At 35.4% G+C, this 12,500-nt stretch overlaps 1 protein-coding gene across 1 annotated transcript in view; it reads right to left on the reverse strand.

Annotated features, from left to right (window-relative positions):
* LOC136849568 (U-scoloptoxin(01)-Cw1a-like) overlaps positions 1 to 10,869 on the reverse strand; it is a 16,322-nt gene extending 5,453 nt beyond the window's left edge. Inside the window, exon 1 of the mRNA XM_067122900.1 lies at positions 10,076 to 10,869. Within this exon, the coding sequence (XP_066979001.1) occupies positions 10,076 to 10,300 (225 nt within the window). The 5' untranslated portion in view covers positions 10,301 to 10,869. The remainder of the gene's footprint in view (positions 1 to 10,075) is intronic.
* Positions 10,870 to 12,500: the final 1,631 nt, after the last annotated feature.

Below are 12,500 nucleotides of genomic sequence, written 5' to 3' on the forward strand. Positions count from 1 at the left end.
TTATCCTCGGGCTCCCATTTAGTTGCGTTTTCCTGGTCCTATGTCCCTGACTTTATGGTGATTCTATTTCTTTTTTTATGGGGTTGGGGACGGTGTTTGAGGTGGGTGGTAGAGTTGGGGGGAGGGAGTTATGACTTCATGGTTCTGTTTCTTGATTAGCATTTGTACTTCTAATGCTTGTTACTGATGCTGAATTTTTACAATTTTACCGATTCGAAATCAAATACTTCTGAAGATTATGAAAGACAATTTTTCAGACGAAACAGAAGAAAGTTGAAATTAGTAAAGATTGTTTAGTAAATCGTTACATTATCAGAGGGCTATCCGCAAAATATTCCTATAAAATCTCTCCAAATACTCAACCCTCGAAGGAACAGAAGAAAGTCCAAACAGTACAACAACATAAGTAAAAGTCATTCAGGTAGCCACCTTAACATGCAGATGAGACTCTCATTGCGCAAGTCGACCTTTTGTCGTGCCTTTCCCGGAATAACGCGAAAGCAAGGCTCTCAATGAACGCGTGGCCTCATCAAATGATTTTGATGGATGACGGCCCGAAGCCTCCCTCTTCTTCAAGATGTCGTTATGTGAATCTGTAGGTGTATGTGGTAGGCTTTCAAATCCATGTTTTGTTTTTTTATTAGTTTTAAACGACCAACGACCTTCCATTGTGACCTACAGCTTAAAGACTGAGAATTTCAAAGACCATCTCCCAGAAGGTTTTTAGATTTATGTTCGTTACAAGCATGATTGGAGACAAGTTTTTAACTAGATTGTGATTAGATTAACCCCTTAAATATCCTCAGTTGTCCAAGACATACTTAGCTAAAACCCACCCCAACAAATTGGTCTACAATTAAAACGATCCTTCCGACAGCAAGAGAGACAAGTCCCAAGGGAGACAAACTTGGTTGAGCAATTCGCTCGGACTGGCTACAATTAACGTTACCCTACCCTTGCGGATGTTCTAACGTCAAAATTACTGTCTATTCTTCTTCTCTTTAATGATGGCTTAAGTCCATCTTCAGCCCTTGGAGACCTCTTCCGGTTTACTGGCGATTTAAGCGGCCATCATGCTAACCAGATGTTCTTCGGAATACACATGAGACCTGCAGTGTCTTCATTTGCGAAGGAAAGGTGCGTTATAGAAAAGAGAGAGAGAGAGAGAGAGAGAGAGAGAGAGAGAGAGAGAGAGAGAGAGAGAGAGAGTTTCCACTTTTAAGATCACTTTTATCACGAGTGTATTATGTAACAGAAAACAATTAGATAGTACATTAATCTCAGAGGGAAAAACAATCTAGCAATATCTCAAAGCGCACGAGCAAAAACTGACAGATCGCGGTTCCACTTTTAAGATCACTTTTATCAAGAGTGTATTATTTAACAGAAAACAATTAGATAGTACATTAATCTCAGAGGGAAAAACAATCTAGCAATATCCCAAAGCGCACGAGCAAAAACTGGCAGAAAAATACAAAGCATAAAGTAAAGCGAGATTGAAAAAGACTAGAGGAGAGCGAAATAATATAATTTACATTAGTGAGGAAAATACCCGAGAGACAAAAACATTAATTGCGAGACTTCTGCCTTTATTCTGATATGCATTCTATGCAATTATGCACTCGGTTGTGTGCAGTTTTCACACGGCGACATTGAGCGACTGTTCAAGTCGATTAGTCTTCCATGGCCGAGTTGTGACGCCTTATGAGGCTAAAAGAGTCTCTTCTGTAATCAGTTCTCACTCCATTTTCTCACTCTATTTAGTTAAGTTTCTCGGAGTTTTGGTTTACGTACGTTTGTGGAGGAACTGTACATCGTTTTGCATGTCGTAGAATTATTGATAGTGTCTGTTATTTTAATAATAGACTTTATGTGAATGATAAGAAGAAAGGAAAGAAAATACGCAGCAAAATAGAGTATGGAAAATAATATAAGAAGAAACCAAAGGAGTCCTGAGAGAGAGAGAGAGAGAGAGAGAGAGAGAGAGAGAGAGAGAGAGAAGGGAGTTTTGGTTTTACTCAAAACTGTAACAAACGTTAGGGAAGTGAATGTGCGGTAGACAACTGTAATTTGCTATCCGAAGTATATTTATGGGCATATTCCAAAACGAAAACTTTAGCAGTAATAAATGGATCAAGGAATGAAAGTATGAAATGGCACGATTTACAGACAAGAAGAAAATTGCAAAGTCTAAAGTACTGATCGAAACATCATCCTATTATATCGTCGTATAAATTATAATATTCACGTTACTTTTCTGATGGGAATAAATGATAATTTCTACAAAGGTCGAGATGATCAACTGTATCCCATTAATTAATAATAATAAAAAAATAAAGGTTGAAAATTAAATGTTTGATTGTTCGTCTCTGAAGGCCACTTATTGTTTCATCACTGTCAGATGCAACGTGCAATCATCTGGTGCGAGAGTTGTAGGATATTTTTTTTGCAAGCAATTTAAAATCTTACTTTGCAATTAACCGATAATTGAGTTGCAACCTGTTATCCGATCAAAACCACGTTGTCGTTCGATACGTGTCGAATTCATTACCTAGTCGACTGGGTGCATTTTTTTTCAAAACTATAATGGAATTTGATGAGTGCCAATAACACGTCAACCGTGCAGAGATCAGCTAATTATAAACATGGAGTCGTATCGTAGGTTGCATTTCGCGTAAAAGGATTTTGAAACTAAGCTTATGCAAAAATATACATCTGTGATAAGCTGGCGACATTTCAACTTAATTCTAAACGAGAAGAAGAAATTGTTATTGTTTGAGTTCAAGGTTCAGTGCATCACTTCATTAAAATGCGCTCCCGCACCGTCATCGCTAGTGTACAGCTACGTAAAATGGTCGTGGTAAATTCTCATCAGTTACAGCTCTTTGGTTAATTGTTGAAGCTGGCCAATGAAACGTGACTGCAATAAATTACGTGAAGATGGCATGTATATGTCCATGACGCGGTTATCTACGCGCAGATGACCGCTCACTGACCCTGACTAATAGTTCATTGAGAGTTTGCATATGACTTTAAACAATTTTTTTGGTTTTTGTTTTATGTTCTCCTTCAGACTGACTGTAGTGGTCATAAAGAATAAAACTTCTGTTCTCAAACAATTATAGTCCACCGTGTAGTTGTACTTGAGAGTAATTTGTTCTGAGGAAGTTTTACATCTTGTTCATTGGCCTTTTAACATGCCCTGAAGGGATTGCTTACGGAACGGGCACGCTTCCGCGGGATCTGATTGAAGGTTACTTCCGGAATTCCTTACTGCAAATAAGTCAAGGATTTTTATTTTTTTATATATTACAAAGACGCAGACCTGCTTGCCTTTCCAAAGAAAACTCGGTCTGTGCCGGATTTCTTTGCCTCAGTAAGCCAATAATGTTTATTTACTTATGTTACTAAGACGTAGCTCTGCATGACTATCCAAATAAAGCTCAGCTCTGCAAGAAAACAGTTATGAGATTGAATAATTCATTAACAGAAAATGGCCCTTTGGAGCAACTACGGTCATTGCAGCCACGTAATAGGACAGCATATATATGATATATATATATATATATATATATATATATATATATATATATATATATATATATATATATATATATACATACATACATACACACACGCACTGTATATCAAGTGACAGACCAATTAAAACAACTGACTCCCACGTTCGTGATTAAAAGACATTAGCCAGATATTGATTGCTTTATTCCTATTAACTAGCGTTGCAGATTAGCCTAAGCCAGTGACAGAAATTAAGTTTTCTAGGAATCGTATGCGCTCAGAACTGCAATGAACATACAGCCACGATTGTCCATAAATATGAAATATTATTTTTGCTACTTGTTACAAAGCTCGGCAGAAAGATGGTAAGGGATGCCGTATAAAGTTTACGTATAATACCGCCTTAATTCTGTGAGGTAACAAATCAATGGTGGTGACTGGTATACAGTTAAGGTCCTCTAGAGGTCTGAAATGTTGGCAGTCAGATATCCATGAACATACGAGGCGTTATGTTGCCAAAGCTTGATCTGTACATTTGCTTTACATTCGTATACATTGAAAATATCATAGAGAGAGAGAGAGAGAGAGAGAGAGAGAGAGTAGGAAGGTAGATAGGTCACGTGTTACGTTACTGTGAAAATCTCTGGTATCGTCTGCATTGCAATGCAAGTTCTAAAGAGTATTCTACAATTGTGTATATGTGCGTGAGATATTTCAAGGGTGAAAGGTGAAGCTTGCCTTTACCGAGTCACCATTATTCAGAGTAGTTTAAACCTGTCATTTTTCTCCCGGCAACTCACGAAGCCAAATTAACTCTTGTCTTTGCTTCAAATGTCTATGTGAACGTTAAAAATAAGAGAGCTACCCATACAGTAACATTTTCTATGGTTATTCAGAACAAACCCTATTACGTTTTCTGTAGTTTAGCAATGGGTAACTATACGCTTTTGTTGGTGGTTTCCTGAAATTCCATCCTTCTTATACTGAGTTGAAAATCGTCAAATCCGGCTCATTAGAAATTTATTGCTACTCTTGAAATAACATTAGGATTTTTCATTGCTGAGCATTATCTTACACTCCGTTTGAAAAACTAACAAGGAAAGGGCGTGATAAAATTCATCTTTGTAAAGCTCAAGGTTAAATTCTAATAGCAATTAACGAATTACAAGGTAACACCAATTGTTGTATAATTAACAAGAATTTACAGGTAGAAATACTCAAAAGAGTAAATTATTAGTCAAATATTATTAAAAATCTATTCACACTGAACCAAATAAACATAAACAACATAAAGCATTCCAAGGTGTCGCTTCACCATGGAAAGACATTTTAAATACAACCCCTTTATGGTGAAATGATTAGCATAGAAAATCAGTTAAATTATAATGATTATAAATATTACCATACCATTACCAAGTTCCAAGAATATTTCAAGGAGAAAGGAAATGTTTCACAGATCGCGCTCCAATGATTCCCGTAATCTAAAAAGACCTTGGCTTACGTTTAATTTGATTTCGTTAATGAAAGAGACTCATTTTAAATTTTCTGCCTCGCTTTTTGGCTGTAAATTAGAATATCGTTCGGGGGTACACACCAGGGCTCCTAATCCTTTTTACACCTTTCCACCTTAGGGCAAGGGTCCGTGCTAGCATAAGTAAGCACATGACACTCTTAATCTAGAACAGCGATTCTTAAACTGGGGGGCGCCAGAAGCTTCCAAGGGGGGCGCAAGCAGAGTTGCCAGATGGTGCCTATTATTTTTTTTAATTTGTGATGTTAATTACAAAATTGCCAAAAACGTTATCACTGCTTCCATATATTTTCTAATTATTATCTCAAAACATGCCAAAAATTCAAAATATAAGTAAATTTTAATTTCAAATCTCGTTTATGAATTGCCTTTTATTGTTATGATAAGTATAATAGCATACAAATAGACAACATATTGTTTATAGATTATAGTTGGCAAAAAGTTCAGGGGTAGGGGGCGAATGGGATCTATACATAATGCAGAGGGGGGCGCAAGGCAAAAAAGTTTAAGAACCACTGATCTAGAACAATAACAAAAGTTAAAATGAACTTTCAAATACTTAGATTCTTCTCAAAACGCTGTATTTGAAAAGAATTCTTCATTTTTTCAGCTGGTCCTAATAGAACAATAAATTAAACCACTGTAACTGTTTTAGGCTTGATTTCGAGTTACTTGAGATGTCAGAGTGTATTATTTTCAACTGTATTGGTATAAAACAGCTTCTTTGCTTATTTGCACTTTATCTGTTAATCTTTGGACTACACTGTTATGAATGACACATGACTGGGTACACTCAAAGCTTAAATACCATTCCCATTTCATACATTTACGATCTTTAATTGTATACTTAATATACTTAATATAAACATAAGCTTTAAGCCAGGTCAGTATAAAACAAGATACATCGTACTAACCAGGCTAACTGAAACAGCTAGACAACCATTATAAAACTTTGCTAAGAGAATCAAGTCTTTCTGCATCCTTTGCATGTAAGGGCTCTCTCTCTCTCTCTCTCTCTCTCTCTCTCTCTCTCTCTCTCTCTCTCTCTCTCTCTCGACGGCAACATTAAAACCAGCAAAGTCGCCGAAAACTGGCAATCATTGATGTCAAGGTCTTTCTGTTCTGCCGCTTTTCCATTGTTTCTTTTTGAAGAGAACTTAGATATGATTTAGACATTTTGTGCCTCATTTGTTGAAGGCGCAGCATCTAATTTCTTTGTTTCCTCCTTTCGTTGAGCTTCATATCAGTTATTGCTTGTCTGAGATAGCTGTTGTAATGGCGCTAATTTTTCACATATTGTGGCTGCAGTTGAGAGAGAGAGAGAGAGAGAGAGAGAGAGAGAGAGAGAGAGAGAGAGAGAGAGAGAGAGAGAACGCTATCGTTTGCTTTGGATGAAAATACAAATTGTGCAAGAAATAAGGTGAAGACGTCATATGAAATATAATTACTATTTCATTAAAAAGGCCTTGGCATTTCCCAGCTGTGTCAGTTATCGAAAGTGTGACAACGCGTTCGGATCATGACTGCCAATCAGAGACGATACCTTGATATCTTTCCAATTTTTTCTTTATTAATTATTTTGGGAAAATCGTGCCTCACAGTTATTTTTATTCTTGGTTTACGAAGTTTACATAAGGAGTGAGTCATTGTTTCTTTAATTTTTCTCCCATTTGGGTTGATAATTATATATATATATATATATATATATATATATATATATATATATATATATATATATATATATATATATATATATATATATATATATATATATATATATATATATACACTCATAACGTACTGTATATATACAGTATGTATGTATATAAATATATATATATGTGTGTGTGTATTTGTATGTATATATATACACATTTGTGTACGTATACACCTACGTTTAAACATAGTGCAATATGGAAAACATTTTAAACGAATCATATAGAGAAGCAAAACGAAATCAAGCGATAAGGTAAATGAATTATTTGATATAATGCCCATACCGGCTTCCTCCATTTATACGATACCTCATAATCTTCACACAATTATCGAAAATTAATAATATCTGAAGAGAGACAACAGACACACGCACGAACAAACACGAGATGACTTGCGTTAAATGTAAGCTATTCATTTCGGCAACTACAACATCACAGAGGAAGCCGACGATAGGAATTGCTTGTCATTTTTAAAAGAATTTTTTTTTTTAATAAGGGAATAATTGTCATTTTTAAAGGAGTCTTTTTTATAAGTAAGTGCTCTTCATTTTTAAAAGCAACTTTCTTTTTAGATAAGGGAGTGCTTATCATTTTTAAAAGGAAGTTTGTTCTTATAAGGGAGTGCTCGTCATTTTTAAAAAGTTCCTTTAAAAGGGAGTGGTCGTCATTTAAAAAAAAAATTATAAGGGAGTGGTCGTCAAGTTTAAAAGAAAGTTCTTTTATAAGGGAGTGGTCGTTAAGTTTAAAAAAAGTTCTTTTTATAAGGTAGTGGTCGTCAATTAAAAAAAAATTATAGGGGAGTGGTCGTCAAGTTTAAAAGAAAGTTCTTTTTATAAGGAAGTGGTCGTCAGTTAAAAAAAAATTATAAGGTAGTGCTCGTCAATTTTAAAAGGAAGCTTTTTATAAGGGAGTGCTCGTCATTTCTGAAAGGAGGCTTTTTTTTTTTTATGAAGGAGTGGTTCGAATTAGTCATTTATTGCGCGATGGCAAATGAAGAGCTTCCGATATGAGATAAGGTGATCGTAAGCACAAAACAATTCAGTTGCCATTCTCGGTGTTTGTTTCGGGAACAGAGTGATTACTGAATTATTTACAGTGGTGACTCTTAAGAAGAGATTAGAGTAATAATATTAACGTTTTCATTTATGTAATCTAAATAAATTTCCAATATGGATAATCAGGTTATAAGTTACTGAAAATTATTCAGCGATCAATTATATATATATATATATATATATATATATATATATATATATATATATATATATATATATATATATATATATTATGTGTATACACATATATATATATATATATATATATATATATATATATATATATATATATATATATATGTATATAATTAACTGTTTTCATGTATCAGTTTGAAATATACTCATATATGAAGGATACTCATTTGCCATCTGTGCGCAAAGAAATATATACATCGCCGTACACCTGTGTATCTCCCATTACCTAATGATCACTTGAAAACGGAATCATATTTTGATCATTACAGCTTTCAGGCGATTTTCAAGAGGGTAAATGATTTGCACATATATGCCATGTCACACTAACAACTTTCACTTAAAGCGTGTGATAAAGTAACTTAAACTATTAAGTGAAGAAACGTGCTTAAGGAAATGACTTCATAATTAACTACTATTGCTAATAATTATCAGTTGCCGAAATGAGAGGGGTTATGTAACGGTCACCCGGTCTTTTTTTTTCCTTTCTCTCTTTCTTTTCTTCTAGGTCTTACAAAGTAGACGTCAGTAGTATCTTACCAGATTTACAAAATCGTCGTATTTGCGTTGCTGGGATGACAGACAACGACCGTCCGTGCTAATGATAACATCTAAGTACAGTGGATTTAGGTAGTTCAGATTTACTGTAATTATTAAAGGATAGTTTATAATAATGACAATGATATTAGTTGTTGTGAATCACAATATACAGCCGGAACCCTTATCAGCGTTAACTTACTTTTTACGTAAATCATTTGCAAAGACAACTTATAGAGTTTGAGTAAGAAGTGAGCATGGTTTTCCTTTATCATGAAATACATGTTAAAATTGTAATTATAAGGATTCATTTCTCCCTCCTGAGGAAATAACTTCTCTAGTACATAGGGTAGTTCGATGGTAATTTCCTGTATTTTCAGTGCTTTTACGTGACAATATCAAGTTGAATAAATGAAAAAAGGCCTGCTTATCTTTAAAAATAATTCCATACACTGAACAACGAAATACTCTCGTAGGCCTACAATACCACTATTACCTCATAAATCCACACCCCCGCCCACAACTTGCCCAAGCCCAAAAAAGAAAAACCTGGTTCCCACACTCTTCATGACACCCACTGTCTCCAACTGAGAGAGAGAGAGAGAGAGAGAGAGAGAGAGAGAGAGAGAGAGAGAGAAGGGTGGGGTGTGGAGTCAGTGAAAGAGACGACAGTAACGAAACAAGTCGAGATTGTTATTAAATCAGTGCCATTGGGTAGAACGTAGATTCGGGGGTAGAGGGTGGGAACCGGTAGTAAGGGGGAGAGGGGGGGTGGAAGTTATAATCTGACCCCTGTGGTGAAAGCTGGTACATGATGAAAGGGGTGGGTGGGTGGGTTCCCTTCTCCCAGCCATCTTCATCTGGCACTTTGAAACCCATTCATTTTGTAACCTTTTGTTCGCATTATTACTGGTCTGCATAAGTCTACCATTCTTTTATATATATTTCCTTTTCTAATGACTAATTTTACATTTACAGTTCAGAAGTATTATTTTCCTGTAGCTAGGAATTCAGTGCTAGAGTTTCGGTACTTTACTGTCGAATTTGTCCAACTAATAAACACACACATACACAAATATATATATATATATATATATATATATATATATATATATATATATATATATATAATATAATATATATATATATATTGATATATATATATATATATATATATATATATATATATATATATATATATATATATATATATATATATATAATATATATATATATATATATATATATATTTGTATATTATATATATATATATATATATATATATATATATATGTATATATATATATATATATATATATATATATATATATATATATATATATATATATATATATATATATATATATATATATATATATGAACCACCTGGCGACGCTTGCTCCCAGGACTCCCCGGCCCCTGGGGTCTCCAACCCCACCCCGGCGGTGAGGAGGCGGCATGAGCCAGGGAGGCCATACAGTGTATTACTTATGCATCTCATTTCTTATGTGTCACCAAAGACTTACCTGTCCCGCGTCATCGGGGATTGGCAGGCAAATATGGAAGATCCTGCAGGCATTATCTACGTCGGCGTAATATCCGTAAGGACGCCCATCGCAGGAGAACGTTTGGGAGACCTGACCGGTGATAAACTCGTAACCGGAAGAGAACACGTAGGGCATCCTGGCGTAGGCGATGCCCGCGAAGCAGGCTATGCATAGAATTGCTAAAGAGGTCTTCACTGTGGCCATTTTTAAGATGATCAGTATAGCAGAAGGGAGTGAGTCGAAAGTCGCTTGTGGGAGTGGCAATATGGAGGAGTCGAGATTTGGATTTCAAGTGTGCTTCTTGTTTCTATCAGTCAGTGGTTTCCGTTATGTTTATTTCCTAAGAATTTGAATCTGATATCCTTGTTTTTGTCGGGTGTTGAAGTTGGTATGTAGGCTATATTTAATTACAGTTCTGTTGCTTTAGAATCTTTTAGATTTCTGATTAAATGTTAAAGAAGAGTTCTGGTCTATTTTTTGCAAACTAGGATATTAGTTATAAGGAAAGGTTTTTCCAAGAAAGGGAGACAAATTAGGCCTTCTACAGGTTTCTTCGTTTGAGTCGTAGGCGTGTCAGCTGCTTCTCTGCGGAAGAAAAGAAGAAAATCAACAGTTAGTCGACTTCCGACAAAAGCAATAAAAAATAAAATAATAGATAAAGAAAGAAAGAAAAATTTTGAGATTTCTCGTTCTTGCCCAACCCGTTCAAGACGCTGTTTCTTTCTGGAAGTTCTCATGAAAAGGGATTCTGTTTAGAGACAAAAGTGTCTCTCTCACGCGATATTATTTACTTATTTTTTTCGGAATGTGACGAAAGATTATAAGACAATTGCAAAGCTGCATAAGTGCAATGACATAACAGGAAAGGAGCTGAATTTTTGTAACCTCTTTTTTTCTCGGTGTGCGGAAGACGGGGTGGAAAACAAAAGACAATCGTGGCTGTTAAAAAATGGTGATCATAATGTTTGGCTGCAGATGACGACCGTAACCTTTAGGAATGACAAACGAAGACTGCGCCCTCTAGTAAGAAAAAATATAAATTGATAGCTACAGGGAAAAAGAAAAAGATATGATCGTTAACTGTCTGAAAACCAAAAGATGATCATAAACCTTTGAAGAGAAGGTGGTAACCTTGCAAAAAAAAAAAAAAAAAAAAACGCTGTAAAATCCGTATACGAGGTGCGGAAAAGGATATGAATTTATTTAAAGAGAGGATGAAAAAACAAAGGCAACATCATTCTAAGAAAATAAAAGGCAAAATGAAGCAGTATTTTTGCCCTAATGATACTTTAAGAATCATTACCTGAATCCAGAGAAGACTATCGTAAAGTTTCCACTGCTTTGTCTTCTTCGCGTAGTAGGTAAAGCGGAGTAAATTGGGTAATAAATCGCCCATTTCACGTTCAATCATCCAATTACAGCTCGGCGTGTTTGTGGTTATGGCTTCCGCGTTTCTTCGACGCGCTTGCATGCATAAACCAACCTTGTTTTGCGTGGGGTTATGAAGATCATCTTACAAGGAAAGCTCCGGCGTCTCGGATCGATGTGCTTGCAAGCAAATTATCCCGAGATTGAATGATAATACTTGACCCCCGTCTGCTTGGGTTAATCGATTGTTTCTTTTTTTTTTTACTTTTTTAACATCTTTTTAAAAAGAGGAAGTGCACGAACAGACTTTAATTGAACGGGAAGATGGTCGCAGAATGAGTTTAATGCTAAAGATTAGATTACTGTAGCAAGAGCTGGGAAGATAACGCAATTGAAATTAAACAGATAAAATGAATTGAGGTATAGACAATTATCAAAATATTTTAACGTGATAATAATGCAAATTACGCGTAGAAAAGTATAAATAAACCTTAAATGTAGAAAAATAAATGCAAACCCCTTTAGGACGACAGAAATGATGCAAAATATTCACCATAGTAGCAAAGAAATAATGAAAGGTGCAAGCACAGAAACTTTTGCACTAGCAACAACACCTGAAAGACACTCATCTGTTGTGGCAAGGAATAGCATCAGGAACTGTAGCAACAACAACAGCAGCAACATAAACAACAACACATCAACGAATTTAATTGCGGTGCGCTGAGAACCATTACTCGTGACCCACACCCATATATTTCTCACCAATCTTCCCACAAGCTGAAGACCTCGTTTACTGGAGACACGGTCGCCACACTCTCTCTTTCTCTCTCTCTCTCTCTCTCTCTCTCTCTCTCGTAGACACACACAATCTATGTACAATATACATTACTCTCTCCTCTCTTTCATTTTACCCAGTTTTCCCGTGATCTCAAGACGTTGAATATAAAATATTTAAAATAATTCGAGCATTTGTATTACATGTCCAATTTGGAGAAAAAGAAGCACGGATAATAAGTAGCATTTAGTGAAAGCTGAA

This window comes from Macrobrachium rosenbergii, chromosome 21 (genome assembly GCF_040412425.1).
Source record: "Macrobrachium rosenbergii isolate ZJJX-2024 chromosome 21, ASM4041242v1, whole genome shotgun sequence".
Lineage (NCBI taxonomy): Eukaryota > Metazoa > Arthropoda > Malacostraca > Decapoda > Palaemonidae > Macrobrachium > Macrobrachium rosenbergii.